This window comes from Cricetulus griseus, chromosome 9 (assembly GCF_003668045.3).
Source record: "Cricetulus griseus strain 17A/GY chromosome 9, alternate assembly CriGri-PICRH-1.0, whole genome shotgun sequence".
NCBI lineage: Eukaryota > Metazoa > Chordata > Mammalia > Rodentia > Cricetidae > Cricetulus > Cricetulus griseus.
The window spans coordinates 22988073-23004601 of NC_048602.1; the positions used below are offsets into that span (position 1 = coordinate 22988073).

At 42.5% G+C, this 16529-nt stretch overlaps 1 protein-coding gene across 1 annotated transcript; it reads right to left on the reverse strand.

Moving 5' to 3' along the window:
- Positions 1-1522: 1522 nt before the first annotated feature.
- On the reverse strand, positions 1523-15918 carry Gp6 (glycoprotein VI platelet). The gene is made up of 8 exons (XM_027430714.2): positions 15885-15918; positions 9074-9109; positions 8695-8952; positions 7028-7354; positions 5242-5295; positions 3436-3486; positions 2204-2254; positions 1523-1695 (listed from the first exon to the last, which is right to left on the reverse strand). Exons 1-8 carry the CDS (start codon positions 15916-15918, stop codon positions 1523-1525), a joined length of 984 nt encoding a protein of 327 aa, XP_027286515.1.
- Between the last annotated feature and the right edge of the window lie 611 nt (positions 15919-16529).

Sequence of the window (16529 nt, forward strand, 5' to 3'; positions counted from 1 at the left end):
GTTCCCAACACCCACCCACATCAGGCAGCTCACAGCTGCCTGAACTCTAGCTCCAGAGTATCTGATGCCCTTTTCTGTTCTCTGTGGGCAATGCACTCATGTGCACAGACCCACATACAGACATATTTAAAAACCACATACAGGCTTGATTTACAAACAAATCTCTGTTTAAAACCCTTTTAGAAGCTTATTTTTAATGATTTTTCTGTCCTTAACTCTCCTTACTAGCAGAATATACCCCATATAAAAGTATGTGTATTTTTAAGTGAAACTTTCAATGGGTCTTAGCACATTGACAATGTTGGAAAATCATCACCTCTATCTAGTTCCAAAATGATCTTCATCATGCTAAAAAAAGAATCTATTGTCCTAAACTCATCAAGTAGTAATTCCAGCATTTCCTTCCACTGCCCTTCTCAGCCTCTAGAAGGCATTATTTCCAGTCTCTCTGACTTTGACTATTCTAGCATTTCAGATAGGGTTAGGACTCTTTCTAATATGAAGAGAGCCATAGATGTTTGTTTTGTTGTTGTTGTTGTTGTTGTTGTTGTTGTTGTTGCTGGAGTGTCTCCTCCTGTGTGGTTTTGCTTCATATGGTTTCCATCACATATGATCAACCTTATGCTGAAAATATTAAATTGTAAAATTCTAGAAATAAACAAACTATAGCATGTAAATTGTGTGTACCAGGATAAACTCCCATGCCATCCCACACTATCACATTCCGGGACGTGAATCACCTTTTGGATGTGTATATACTGCCTGCCTGCTCATGAGGGTGTAGCAGCCACCTTGTTTAGCAGATCAACTGTCACAGAGATTCTGGTCAGATACCTCTTATTTTAATGGCCTCAAAATATAATAATTTATATTGGAAAAACACAATGTGTACAGGATTTGGTATTTTCTGGCACCCATTTGGAGTCTTGAAATATATCTGCTGTAAATAAAAGAAATGGACTGTACTGATCATATAGATTATTATATATCAATGGAAAGTAACAACATAGCCTAATTTCTAGAGAACAGGTTTCCATTCTAAAAGAGTAAAAGATTTATCCAGCTGTGACTTAAGACGGGGTAAAGGCTGAATCTATGGGCTACCACAGAGGAATACAGGCTACCAGAGAGCACTGGATATGTAAAGGATGGAACAGGTCAGCTGTGTAAACCAGGAAAATCAATCTAGAACCCGTGTTAGATAAGACTGAAGAAATACCATTACACAAACATAGTATGGTATCTACAGCATGCAAGGTAACAAAAAAGAGATAGACTTGCTCAAGATTTTTCCGTCCCATGTAGAGTTCTTTCTGCAAAGTAGACATTGACTCAGCTGCTTGACTGAACATCAAGAAGGCATATGGACTTCCATCCTACCTTGTTGGCTCAGCCCTCATATTAGTCTCTACACACATTCTTTATAAAGAAAACTAACTTCCCATTCTTGAGTATATCCATGTCTGGGGCTCTCATTGTGATGAACATCTGGTCAACCATTATCCTACAAGCCATGTTATTTCTAGGCCCGTGGGAGGGGTGGGAGTGGTCTTTGCGCAGCTCTGATCCTGTGTGCCAGGCGTTTCTTCCGACTGTGCCAGTCCTCTGCCAAAAGCCCCAGCAAGAATATTATTATCATGGCACCAAGGCATATTCGGACCAGATTCTCTCTGGCATAGCGCTGGTGGGAAAAACCTAAACAAAAGAATAAAGTTGAAAAGAGATGTTAAAAAGGTTCATTTCCAGGCCCTACTCTGTATCCCTGATTGAGTTTCTATTATCTTCCATCAGTTAAGATGCTCATCACCTTCCCATTGGGTCTTTCCATCCCCACCAAGGGTCAGAACTGAGTAAACCCAACTCTCTGTCCTGTGATGCTCTCATAGATCCTCTCCTAGAATCCCAATGCAATTCCCTCCTCAAATACAACCAACACCTGTTTATATTGCTGGCTTATAAGATAACTGTAAGAGAGTGAGGGAGAGGGGTAATGTCCTTGTTTGACTATTGGGAAAATTTCAACCTTCCCATTTAATCTTCTTGAACACTTGTGAATTCCATATTCTGATATTCTACTCGCTTTGATGTTTTATGCACCAGGTCCCAAGATAACAGAATTATATATCCCATGTACAGGGAAAATAGTCTGCCCCAAATGGAGAGATGGGATAAAAAGGAAGTGGATATGAACAGGACCACTTACCAAATGGAGGACTTGACCCCTGTGGAGAGACAGTGGTATTCCTAGACTTCTCTAAGAATGAAAAAAGGCCAAGTGTCAACAAATGGAAACATTGCTCCTGCTGGATACAAACATGTGTTCTCATGTGCTTGTGAGGCAGAAGTCTATGACATTTAATAAGAACACAAATCATAGAAACAGGATGCCAAGATTTGACTTCCCTGTACATCACTTAGTATATAAAAGACCTTTGAAAAATATCTCAACAACTGTGATTTGATTTTACCATGTATCACCTGCAATTGATTCTATAATGCAATGGGTTGACTTATAAATAATAGTGTAGATTAAGCATTGATAATCTGGAAATGCAAAGTGTGAAATACAACAACATTTGATATTTCTAAGCACTGGCATGATGCCACAAATGAAAACAAAATCCACACCTGATCCCTATAGGACAAATTTCAGTCAAAACTCTGGTGATCTGGAAGTAACTGTGGAGGGGAAATAGTATGAACAAAACCTACTGAATGAAACTTTGATGATCCCTCATAGGAGGCCTCACCCTCCCTGAGGAGTGGATGGATGGTGGGGTGGGGGAGGGGGATGAGAGGATGGTAGGGAGAGGGAACTGGGATTGGTATGTAAAATAAGATTGTTTTTAATTTAAACAAAAATTAATTTTAAAAAACCTACTGTATGCACAAATTTCTTTAAAAAATGAAATATTATGTAAAATCACCTCTCGTCTACATATATAATGTGTATATAAACTATAAATGTGGGTCTGGTGTGGTATTATCCATAATTAATGCCAGCACTTGGGAAGCAGAGGCCAATGAATCTTTGTGAATCTGGGGCCACCCTAGTCCGCATAGCAACTTCGAATCCAGCCAGGGTTACATAGTGGAACTCTGACACAAAAAAAAAAACATAAATGGGGCCAGAAAGGTAACGTGGCTGGTTAAGTGCTTTGCCTAGCATGGATCAAGCCCTGAGTTTGATAGCCAGCACCACATAAACTGAGCATGATGGCACATGCCGTAATCCCAGCATTCAAGAGGTAGAAATAAGAAGAACAGATAAGAAGAACAGAAGTCCAATATCATCCTCTCCTGTGTAGTAGGATTGTGGGTAGTCTAATCTACATGAAATTCTGACTCAAAGAAAAGTGTCTATAGATGTTGCTGGTAGGAAACAGAAACCCATCCTCATGCCTCGTTTGTACTGAGCTTTAAACGCCTACTTACCCGTTGTAGATATCTTGGTCGAAGGTAAGTTGGAAGGACTCCTAGAGAGTTCTAAGAGTTATAAGCAGAAATATGAGAAGGAAATGAAATAATAACAGTTCATCCCAGGTGGCCTCATCCTCCAGACCCCTTCTGAGATATCTGAGTTCTCTATAGTTCCCTCGTCCATCACACATTGCCCAATTGCTGAGATTACAAAATTCAAACAGCCCCGAACTTAGTGCCCAGTGGCTTCGAAGAATTGGACCATTTCTCAACTGATAGACATTTAAGTTGTCTCCACTTTGAGGCTGGTGTGAATAGTGCTGTTGTAAGTATCCAAGTGTAAGTGTTTGTGTGAACATAAGTGTAGCGGTTTGAGGACGCCCCTTCCATGGGTTCATAGATTTGAATGTCTGTTGCCCAGTTGATGAAACTGTTGGGGAAAGTTTAGCAGGTGTGGCCTCATAAGAGGAGGTGTGTCTCTGGGGGTGGGCTTCGAGGTTTCAAAAGCCCACGCAACTCAGCTCACTCTCTCTGCCACATGCTTGTGGATCAAAATGCAAGCTCTCAGTAATAGCTACAGTGCCACGCCTGCCTTCTGCTGCCAAACTCCCCCACCACGGTGGCCATAGACTCACCCTCTGGAACTGTAAGGCCAAATAAATGCTTTCTTCTACAAGCTACCTTGATCATAGTGTCTTATCGTGGCAACAAAAAAAAAGTAACTAAGACAGTAAGTTTTCAATTTTCAAGTCTTCAATTTTTTTTGTACCCGCCGAAGAATTTCAGAATCACTAGGTCATGGGATAATTCTGTTTAACTTCTGAGAGACTACAAGACTAGTTTTCAAATTATATGCTTTATTTGGCAACCCCCACCCCTGGTAATGTAGAAGGCTATAAATCTTTCCAACACTTGTCTTAATTGTTTATTTGGTTGGTTGGTTGGTTGGTTGGTTGATTGGTTGGTTGGTTGGTTGGTTAGTTGGTTGGTCGGTTGGTGTCTATTTAGCTTATTGGTTGTTTGATGGGTTGCTTGGTTTGTGTTTGTACAGTTATAACCATCTTAGTGGACACATGGTATGTGAATTATATCTCAGTTTTAAACAAGTGTCATGAGAAAACCAGTTACTAGCCTCTTGTTCAGGAGGTTCCTTCTCTCCTAAATCCATTGTCTTCACTTGAGACTGCCTATTATTTTTGCCAAAATGTTTCCTGAGCCCATTAAGCCTGTGAGTAAGCATAGGTTGGTCCCATGCAGGCTCCCTGTTGGTCCAGAGTTCATGAGCTCTCATGAGCTCAGGTCAGCTGCCTCTGCAGATTACTCCATCATGACCTTGACCCCCACCCCTGTTGGTAAAGTCTCTCTTCCCTTTCTTCAGGAGAACTATAACAGTGGTGTAGCTTGATCTGTGTGTAAGGCTCCTAGCAGTGGGATCAGGACCTGTCCCTGGAATGCTTAGCCATCTTTTAGGAACCCAAGCTGGATTACCTGGCCCAGCCTTTATGCAGGGGGAGGAGCTCAGTCCTACCTAAACTTGATGTGCCAAGGTTTGTTCAAGCCAATGGGAGGCCAGCCCCTTTCTGAATGGAGACGGAGGAAGAGTGGATGGGGAGAGAATAGATGGGAGTGGGGGAGGAGAAAGAGGAGAGGAGAGAGTGGAAACTGTGGTCGGTATGTAAAATAAAAATATTAATTAAATAAAATCAAATATTTATGTAAAAAAGTCCTGTGAGTATGTGCCTCCTGAGGATGGGGACTACATTTTAGGGTACCTTCATAGTAGAACTTCATGCCCCAGACACGAAAAAATACTGAACGTACCTGTTGTGGGAGACGACAACTCTGTGGATACCTGGCGGGGAGTGGCAGAGGGACCTGAGAATTCAGAAGAGAAGTCAGTTCCCTCCCTTTAAGTCTGTTAACTGTGGATTCTGAACAAACAATGAGATATTTCTGGGGCTTGATTTTTCTCAAATAGCAAATGAAGATGCTTCCATTGCAGACAGGTTGAAGAGCATGCTTGGCCTGTTCCCTGGTGCATTCTACAGCTGCTTCCTTACCTTTATCTTCCATGGGCTCTTGTCACCTATACCCTCACTTGTCATCTGTCACTTGACTGGCACTTGTCCCCAGGAATTATATGTGGAGACAAGAACCATGGGTAAAAGTTTTGGGAATGCATCAGGAATCACAGGTGAGAGGGAGCATGCATTGGGAAAAGAGGTAAATATTGGCAACAGTATACAGTATTCTGAGGATTAGAGTAGAACAGCACGTGATAGCCCTATTTTCCATTCATTCATTCATTCATTCATTCATTTTTTGGTACTTGGAAGTAAACCTGAGTGTCTTTTGCATGCTGGGTATGTGCCCTACCAGAGATATGTCCAGTTCATTATTTTAAATCATATTTAGAATCTATAACAATTCAGACTTTTGGTTCTTTAATAATGTTTTCATGTTTCTATCCTATGGAAATATCACAACGGACAGTCAAAAAAATAGACCGAAGGTGCAACCCAGCTGGGATTGCTTGCTTAGTACGCACAAAGCCCTGTGCTGGCTCAAGCCTGCAGTCCCAGTACTCACAAGTTCAAGGTTATCCCCCACTACATAATAAGTTCAAACCGGCAAGGGATACATAAGACCGTGAATTTAAAAAATAAAATTTTAAAATAAGGAGAAAAAAAAATAAGGTACTATAAAACCAAAGCAAACGTGAAAGGGTCGTTTGACATCCAAAGGGATCATGACCCACAGGTTGAGAATTGCTGTTCTAGATAGTTTTTCTTCAGCTTTCCTGTTGTGTGTCAATAAGAGACTTTATGTATCTATATAATATCTATGACCCACAAATGAGAGAAAAAGTAATGTTTGTCTTTATGCCTAAAAAAAATCCCTTTTTAAGAACTCTATTTAATTTTCATTATCCATCCCTCTGCTGATGGACATGTAGGTTGATTGTGTAACTTAACTGTTGTGTTACAATTAAGTGATGGTGTGCAACTGTCTCTATGATATATATATATAAGTTATAAGCTTTTAGTTTGCTAAAGAAGATCTATATTGATTTCCATGGTGGTTGGCCTGTTGTACGTTCCCAGTGGCCATTGATAATGGTCCACTTGTGTTCATATTCTCATCAGTGTTTGTTATTTATTTTTGTTTCTTTGTTTTTTATCAGTGATCACCATCCTGACTGGGGTGAGTTGGAATCTCAGAAATCTTCTTAATCCACACTTCTCTGGTGCCAGCAAAGTGGAGTGCATTTGTGTTTATAGCAGTAGCAGTTTGAGAGGCTGAATTATTTTTCCTCATACATTCCTTAAATCGGTTTTATACCTTACCCGGTCTGACTGGAATAGCAATAATTGGCAGCTTTGTTTTTACAGATTTATTACTTTCACAGTGTTAAGGTAATAAATCTGCGTTACAGTGAGCCAGCAAGAGTCTGTGGTGATTCGTTACAGCAGCTGTGGGACACTCATACACCTCCAAAGCTGATGGGAACTGGAGGATCTCTTTGCCCACACCTCTGACTCGCTTAGTATTTCCACAAGGGTTTGCAAGTGCCAAAGAAAAGAATCGTGCATCAGGACCTACTTACCTGTAACCACAAGCACCAGGGGGTCGCTGGGGTCTGACCACTGGTACGGAGATGAGCTGGAAAAGCTGTAACACCTGTAAATCCCACTGTGAGCCGGAGTCACTGTGATGATGGGGAAATCAGCCCGGTACCAGCTCTCCAGGTTCTTATAAAGCTCGGTATTATCCCGGTACCATCTCTCGGGTTTCTTATTAGACCCAGTATCCCCTTCTTTGTATAGAACAAATTGATCAAAGCCATACTGGGTCTGGCACTGCAGGGTCACATCCCGGCCTGGAGGAACCACTGAGCCTGGATGAGCTGAGAGTGAGGGCTTATGGTAAACACCTGGGAAGAAAGACAGTGTTAAAGACAGGAAACACCCTGGGGAGATGACTCTGTCGGTCATCTCCTGTGCTTACTGAAGGCTCTTAGAATACACGGCAGTCTAGCTCAGGCCTGCACAGGCCTCTTATGGGCATGCCTTCCAGAGGCTCAAGAAACATTGAGGAAGAGGGAGCAGAAAAAAAAACTAACAGTGTGGAGACGGTTTACAGAACGCCGTCTTCAGAGCATGACACAGGCATTGCAAACATGATCTCACAGCAGCTATGGTTAGCTATACAAGATCAAGCCAGTTTAATATTGGAGAGGAGAGGGCCTCCATAACTGGGAAATTGCTGGCAGTTGACAGCTGCTAGAGGTAGGAAAATCTTTTCCAGGGATGGTCCTGTTAGACCCCCAGAAAACTCAGGCCTCCGGGGTCCCAGCCCAGGACCGAGGTCACCCCAATCACCAGGCAGATTCGAGAGCTTGATGCAAACTGCATGAGGCTTTATTAATTTTTTAATGAGCTAACCCCATGTTAGCTCGGGTTTTTCACCCACCCGCCATGGCGGATGGCTAGGAAAGACACTGCGAAGTGTCTACATAGAGATCTTATAGGGCAGCGTAAGGGGGGTGTCTAGGGGTACACACAGGCTCAGGATTGGTGTGCCTCCAGGCTTGGAGGGCTTGCCCTGTGTTGATTGGCCAACTGGTTGTTATGGCCCATAGGCCCTCCCAGGGTGGTTGCTATGTTCTGTGTGTCATTGCTGTGCACTTGTCCATAAAGCACACCCAGAGTCGTAAAGCATAGCGCCACCAGCTAACTTCTGATTGGTTCCTTGTCACGAGGCAGGCACCTAACGTCTAGTGACTAAGGCAAGATCAGAAAAGCACATGTTTCTGTCATGGCTGTCGAAATGGGGAGCTGGTCCCTTCAGTCCCATACCCGTTCCCAGATGGGCACCTCTGAGAAGACTTAGTGAGTTTTGTTTAAAGAGGAAAACATGAAGTTGAGAAGGGTTGCATTAGGAGAAATGGCACGTAGTCGGAGGTAGGAGACAGGCGATGGTTATGATTGCATTTCATTGTTTGCAGGCATGAAATTCTCCAAGAATAATTTTTTAATTGTTTCATTAAAACGTTATTTGTTTGATTAATGACTGTCCTGGAGACACCACGCCCCTGTGTTCAGTAAGACCAATGACTCATTGGTCTCATTCTAACTCTAGCATCAGGGAATTTAGGGGTTTACCATCTGGCACCCGAATGCCCCTCTTTCACCCTCGCCAAGGGCAGAACTGAAGGCCAAGCAGCCCGAAGCCAAAAGACCAACAACACTCCGTCCCTCCCCGTCCAGTTACCTGTAGCAATTAACTCGAGCTGGTCGCTTGCGGGAGACCAGTGACTCCCATTCTGATACGAACAGCGGTAGCGTCCAGCATTACTTGTTTTCATGGTCGGGATAAAGAGAAAGTTCTGATTTTCATACTCCTTCGATGTCAGTTTCTCCAGGCGATATAAATCCACGACCGGAGGCCCCTGGCACCGAAGAGTGACTGACTGCTTCAGGGGCACCAGGTCACTGGGATGAGCCCTGAGTGAAGGCTTAGGGAATGGGCCTTGGAAGGGAAGCACAGCCTGTAGGTTAGCGCCAATGAAAACAGGTCCCTTTTGAGTCCTGGCATACCCTCCGACCTCTCACTAGCTGAAGGCTTGAGGTTACTAGAGAGATGTACTCACCACTCTGTGCTTGGATCGCTTGTAGTACACACAGCCCTGAGGGAAAGAACAAGCGGCTAGACACTCCCTTGAGTAGACACATTAGTTTTTATCACAATTATCTTACATTGGCGCTGATTTTAATTATCTTATATTTGCATTGATTTATGCAACACAGGCTGACCTCGAACTTGCTCTGTAACAGAAGATGACCTTGAATTTATGATCACATTGCCTCCATTCCAAGGGTGTTGGGATTGCAGGCATCACCACACCTGAAACCCAGGCCATCACCAATGCTAGGCAAGTCACCTACATACCCAGACCATAATTATTTTTACTATTTCAGAAGACAATGCTGTACACCATTCAAATGGAAAAGGCCAACTCTCAAAACCAAATCCCAGCCAGGAGAGGAATGGTGAGAGTGAACCCTCAATGGTGAGCTATTGGCATTTGATAGCTACTAGGAGAGAGAGTCCATTTTCTTTAAGGGTGTTACCCACCCAGCCACCCACACCCCCCACCATAACTTGACCATGATCCAGTGGAAGCCCACATACCCTACAGTATACAGGCGGCACAAATTACTTGACAGACTTAAATTTTAAACACGCACACATACACACACAATGTTGTGTAAATAGTGAAAAGTAGTGGATTCTGGGGGAAGTGAATGTGATCTAAACACACCATACACAATTCCCAAATAACTCTTTTTTTTTTTTGAAAGTTGAAGAAATGTTGATTTTACTTATGTGCAATGTCCAGAAAACAAAGCAAAGCCATAGATGCAGGATGCAGGAAACAAGCCAGTGCTTGTGTGGGATGATGGGAGAGGGACCATAGGGAGGTAGGACTGCTTAGTTGATGGCAGATGTCCTTCTGTATGCTATGAATATGTGTTTCTCTTATTGGTTGATGAGTAAAGTTGTTCGGGCCAATAGACAGGCAAGATTTAGTCAGGCAGCAAATCCAAACAGGGACATAGAAAGGTAGTAGGCAAGTCAGGAAGATGCCATGTAGCTGTGGGGGAAGCAAGAGATCCAGACATCACCAATAAGCCAAGACCTTGTGGAGATACATAGATTCATAGAAATAGGTTAATAATTAAGAGACAGCTAGCCAATAAGAAGCCTGAGCCATCGACAAACAGTTTCTAATTAATATAAGTCTTTGTGTGTTTATTTGGGACTAAACATCTGTAGGATGGGACAGGACAGAAAATTCCATCTACACTTAATAAGTGTAGAGTTTCTTTGGGAGTAGAAAGAATGTCATGGAAGAAGAAAGACATGCTGGCTGTACCGTATCATCAATGTACTAAATATCACTAGTAATTTTTAATCAACTTTCAGGCTAACATACAAAATAATGGGTTTCAGTGTGGCATCTTCATGTGCATACTGTGTTCTCGTTCATTCCCCTCCCACAGTTCCCTCTTCTATGCCTCCTCTAGTTGGTCCCTTCCTTCAGTCCTGTCCCCTCCCAATTCCATTGTCCTCTCTATTTCCCATCTCCCTTAATATTTTAAGATCTCTTTCTGCTCTCTCACGATCCTCTTTCTGGTTTCAAAACCTACACATACAATCACACACACACACACACACACACACTTTACATCTAAGTTCCCCATATAAAAGAAAACACACCATATTATACCAGTACTTTCTCATAGGACCACCAGCTCACAAATAATGACACAGGGACTTATTAATTAGTAAAGCTTCACCATTAGCTTAGGCTTGTCCCATTAGCTCTTCTAACTTGAATAGCCTTTTATTAATCTGCGTTCTTCCACGCAGCTCAGTGACCTCTATTCTGTACTGTGTGTTCAACCTCCTCAGTGTCTCCCTGACATCTCACTGCCATAATCCACAATCCTAGATTTCTCCTCCTCTTCCTCTCTCTCCCAGGAAGTCCCGCCTATCCTCTCCTGCCTAGCTATTGGCCATTCAGCTCTTTATTACACCAATCACAGCAATGCATCTTCACATAGCGTACAACAAATAATCCCACAAGACCATATTAGCACCTCTTTGAGCTATTTCACTTGACATAAATGTGTGAACTTTTTAAAATAAAAAAATATTTTAAGTCAAAGAGCTGGAAAATTGTTAAGTGATTAAGCGCACTTGCTGCTCATACAGGGCACCTAGGTTTGGTTCTCAGCATCACTGAGTAGTGGCTCACTTCAGTCCAGGGGATCCAATACCCTCTCTTGACTTCCACAGCCATCAGACTCACACATGGTGCACATATATACATATAGGTAAATACACATACACAAAAAGTAAACATAAGTAAATCTTAAAATATATTTTAAGTCAAAACAAGGATTTCTCCTCACCCTGTTTAGACTCTTCCCACTGTTCCCCAATATACATGCTCTTGGCTCTGTTAGCTTTTCATTTTCATATTTTTATGTCTGTAAAAAATGTAACTCTATATATACTGCAAACAAATGCCAACTTCCTTAGCAAAGATGGAAATTCAAATGTCTAGACTCACAGCCACCATCATCTTATTCTATTTTGTATATGGACTACAGTATCTCACCCATGGCCTCACATCTACTAGTAAACAGATTCAAATGCTAGCAGAAGAATTTAGTGATAAAGGACATACATGTACTTGGGAACTCATAAAAGCAAAAAGAAGGAACAGTGATTGTAGATGGCATGGTAGGGAGAGACTGAGGAAGATAATAGTCAGAGGAGGAGAAATTTCAGTCAGACAGGGACAATTTCCAGAGCTATATTGAACAGGATATTGACTGTTATGATAAATCTTTCCGCCAAAAGCCGCCACGTGGGTGGTCTCCACCAGCCGCCTGAGTTCTGCCCGCCACGTGGATGGACAAAATAGTACAGAGACTTCTATTAGGTACAAATGCTGCTTGGCCAATGACTAGGATTCTCATCTGCTACCTCAGTCTTAATTATCATAAAGCTATATATTTTATAAGACTTATCTTATCGGACACATTCCATTGGTGTCCTCCCTTGCCGGTGAGTCACATGGCGCTGATGGAGGAGGCAAAGGAGAAAAGGGGCCACTTCCTACTTCTCCTTCCTTAAATATGAGTCTCCCTGCTATGTCACTGCCTGCCTGGATCACCACTTCTCTACTACATTTCCCAGAATCCTCTTCGACTCCTCGTCCTGCCTAACTCGCTGCCTCATTGGCCAAACAGTACTTTATTTATCATCCAGTAAGACAAACACACGCACAGAAGCACTTCCCCCATCAAGTGACTGTAATAATAACAATATATCGTGGAATATTGTTCTACTCTAAAGAAAAATGTAATCAAAACATTTGCAAGAAAATGGATGACTTAGAATGCAAGGTGTGTACAATCTTAGAAAGAAAAAACTGCATCTCCTCCCTCAAATGTGGCACTGACTCAACAATATATATATATATATATATATATATATATATATATATATGAGTACAATGTATATCTGGGTACAATATAACATGCAAAAAAGAGAAGAAGAAGAAGAAGAAGAAGAAGAAGAAGAAGAAGAAGAAGAAGAAGAAGAAGAAGAAGAAGAAGACGACTGAATATCGGGAGATGAGGAAGGGCTGGACGCAGATGATGGACATGAGTCATGAAAGAGGATGTAAACCAAATGATGTGACAGACTTTGAAGATTCCCCCATGGAAGGCCTCACCCTCCCTGGGGAGCAGAAACGGGTTGGGATAGGGCGTCGGTGGGGGGCAGGGGAGGAGGGGAGGGAGAGGGAACAGGGATTGACATGTAAAACAAGCTTGTTTCTAATTTAAATTTTTAAATTTATTTTAAAAGAGGATGTAAAATATGTTGTTTTTCTAGTTCTAATTCTGTCTGATTTTTTTTTTTGTTGTTTTGAATGATAGATAAGTACGGTGGTAGTTTAAATAAAAGTGGCTCCCTGTAGACAGTGGCATTATTAGAAGGTTGATGTGGGTGTGGCCTTGTTGGAGGAAGTGTTTCACTGGGAGTGGGCTGTGAGGTCTCAGATGCTCAAGCCACACCCAGTGTGGCTCTGTCTTCCTGCTGCCTGAGGATCCAGGAGTAGACCTCTCGGCTCCTTCTCCAGCACCGTGTCTGCTCGGACACCACTATGCTTCCAGCCATGGCAAGAATCGATTAAACTTCTGAGCTGTAAGCTGCTCCAATTAAATGTTTTTGTTTATAAGAATTTCCATGGTTATGGTGTCACTTCACAGCAATAAAACCCTAACCTAAGACAAGAGCATAAAAATAGACTTGATGGTGAAGGTATAAAATGTAATGTGAAGTTCCAGAGCTTCTGTTCTGAATGTCTGCTCTAGCTATACAGAAGTTCATTGAGGTGTTTAGTCTTTGGGTCTGTATAATTTCAGTGTGTGTGTGTGTGTGTGTGTGTGTGTGTGTGTGTGTGTGTGTGTTTAGGAAGTTGTAGCTTTTTATAATAAAATTTTAAATTGGTTTGTTTTTTATTAAAATAATTTTCAGACAGTGTGTTATGATCATGTTTGCCCAAATCCTCCAAAATCCCACTTCTTACACCAGGTATTGATGAATATGAATGGAATCCGAGATAGGTTATTAACTGATAATTTATCAGGAAATATATACTCACATGAGGAATCAGTGACCATGATTGGCACTCTTAGCAGTCCAATGCTGGCTGAACCCCGAGAGAGAGAGCCCCTGTCTCTCTCCCCCAGCTCTCTCTCTCCTTATCTACATCCTTCTGTGTACCTGTGACCACGCCCAAACAGGTATAGTCACAGGTGCAGGTAGTCAGGGTCTCTCCCTACACTCCTCACCTCCCTGTCCGCTCAATTTCATGTTCTTTCTTTTCTTTCAAAAAAAAAAAGTCAAACAAAACTCAATTAGACAAAAATAATGCCAAAACAAAAAGCCCACAAACAAATGGAGTTTATTTTGTGTTGACCAACTACTCCAGAGCATGGACCCGCCCTAGAGCATGGAGTAGGATATACCAAGTAACACTCCATTAGAGAAAACTGATTTTCCCTTTGCCAGTGAGTTTCCATTGTAAATAACTTCTTGGTTAGGGGTGAGACTCTGCCTGGCTCAACCCGTCAAGTCTTGTGTGTGCTGCCACACTCTCTGTGTGTATGGTTTGTTTTCGTTTCTAATACCAACATATTTTGTGGTTAAGAGGAAGGTTTTTCTTGCAGATATGAAGGAGAGTACAGCCCAAGCCATATGGAAGCATCCAGAACAGGGAGAGAAAGTGGCCAGTAGACTGAACTGGGCCGTGAGGAAAGAGGGGAAAGTAAGAGAGGTGGACCAAGGGAGAAGGCAAGGAATAAGGGCTCAAGAGAACACCAAGAGGGTGCATGGCTGAAATGAGAGGGTTATATAGGGTTGAGAAGCAGGGGGAGGGAAATTAGTAAGCTGGAGATGGCTAGGGTAGATAGTGGGATGAGAAAAGACAAGATGCCTGTATGGATGCTGTAACAGGTATTTTTAGTGCTGAGAGAAAAACAACATATAATATTTTATTCTGGAAATTTTTTTTAATGTTCTCATCATTTAAAAAAATTAGAATACATACAAAAAGCAGACCATAGAGTCAGAGACAGTCCCTGCTCCTACAGTTAGGAGAGCAGAGCCCAGAAACAGAGCCACATGCATAATATTTAAATCTTCATAATACAAGTAAATTATTTTTATAAGCAGAAGAAACAATCAAATTGGGCTTTCATGTTGGAAAAATAGATGTAGAGAGAGCAGCAAAACTTCCTGGTTTCTTTCTGACTCCCTGCTATTCGGTAAAAGTGTTTAACCTCCCCAGGTTTTAGTTAATTTACCTGTGAAATGAGGCCAATTACTGCCCCTGCCTCATTCAGCTATGGGGCATTAAATGAGTTATATCTTCTTTAAAACCAAGAGGGGAGGAGTCATAGACTAATGGCTAACCCATAGTAAGTATTGCATAAGTGTGTTACAGAGTGAGTGACAGGTTGCTTGCATTCAGAGGATGCTCAACAGCCCCCTGCCTGCTCTGCCTCTTTAGGCCACGAAGTTCTTCTGATAAAATGAGGCAACAACGGTGCAACCTGAAAGTACCAGTCTAGTGAAGAGGAGACCAGAGAAACGCCTGCTCCGCCGAGTATCATTTGGCAAAGATTCTAATGTGCTCTGCCATTAAAGCATTTACAGACAGATTGGATTTGTGAACTAGTCCAAATGCTGTCAAACCCACATGGAAACAAGAAAAGGTGAGATGAAGAGGGGAAAAGGAATGAGAAAGAAGAAAAAGAGAGGGGGAGAGAAGAAGCACGTGAAGAAAGAAGGAAAAGTTGATGACCTGAGTTCGATTCCCCAAGGCTCAACATGATGGAAGGAAATAAGATGCCCTCTGATCTCCGTGATATACAGGCGCAGGCACGCCCGTGTGTGTGTGTGTGTGTGTGTGTGTGTGTGTGTGTGTGTGTGTGTGTGTGTGTGCGCGCGTGGTGTGTGTGTGTGTATGCAAATACACACAGACACACAGAGAGAACAAACATAAATAAATGATTAATGTTTTAAATGGAGAGAGAGAAAGAAGGAGGAAGAGAGGAAAGAAAGCAGCCCTGGTGTTCCTTGTATATAGGGCAGAAGTTTGGCCAACCCTGGAACACCTGCTCAAGTGTTCTGGCCAAGCCAAAGCAAACCAAAACAATTAAACCACTTGTATCTCCTCTCTGTTTCTCCTTCCAACAAATGGAACTTCACAGACTTGTTCTTGTTCTGAAATTCACCCCTGACAAGATGTTTTTCATTCCTTTGTACACAGAGACTGTTTCAAAGTACTTCCCAGGTTAGCCCACAGGACTCACCAAGACAGAAGAAAGCAGGTAAGGCTGGAGACATGGCTCTGCAGCCCGGTCCTGAGTCCTGTGGCCAAGCAGGGAAGCTGTAGTTGCCTGGAACATAGGCACAGGATGTGATGAGGGTGAAGAATTCCCTCCTCCCTGATTCCAGAAGCCCCAGCTTTCCTAATTGAGAGACATCAAGACAGGGCCCTCTCCTCAATAGGATGACTTGCACACAAGCTCCTGACGTCACCACTTATCTCCTCTTGCCAGCTGTCTGCCTGCAGGAACACGACCTATGTCCTAGACTCCCACAAAATTCCTCGTAGTCACTGGGAAAGGCTGGTCCAAACTTCATATGTCTGTCTTCGTTTGGTCAGGTTCAAAGGCTATTCCAGTTCCCCAAACTCCAAAGGGCTGGGGATGTGTCCAGAAATGACTTTCTTGGCTCAACTCAAGCTGGACTACAGAAGGATCCTCGTGGTTAGATAAAAACCAGCATTCCTCAGAAACTTGTGAAACAGTCCCAGTCTTCCAAAATGAGCCATCTCCCTTACTTCCGAGGGAGATATGGTTTAACATTGACATATACCTATGGCTGCCTATCAAAGCCCATGCTAACCTACAGGCTTCCACAGTCCATATTCACAAATACCTATTATAATGCAT

Coding starts and splice junctions, on each gene's coding strand:
- Gp6 (XM_027430714.2), bottom strand. CDS start 15,918: ATGTCTCCAGCCTTACCTGCTTTCTTCTGTCTTG. Junction 5,296..7,027: donor CCTGGTGCTTGTGGTTACAG/GTAAGTAGGTCC, acceptor CTGAATTCTCAG/GTCCCTCTGCCACTCCCCGC. Junction 2,255..3,435: donor GACCAAGATATCTACAACGG/GTAAGTAGGCGT, acceptor TTTCATTCTTAG/AGAAGTCTAGGAATACCACT.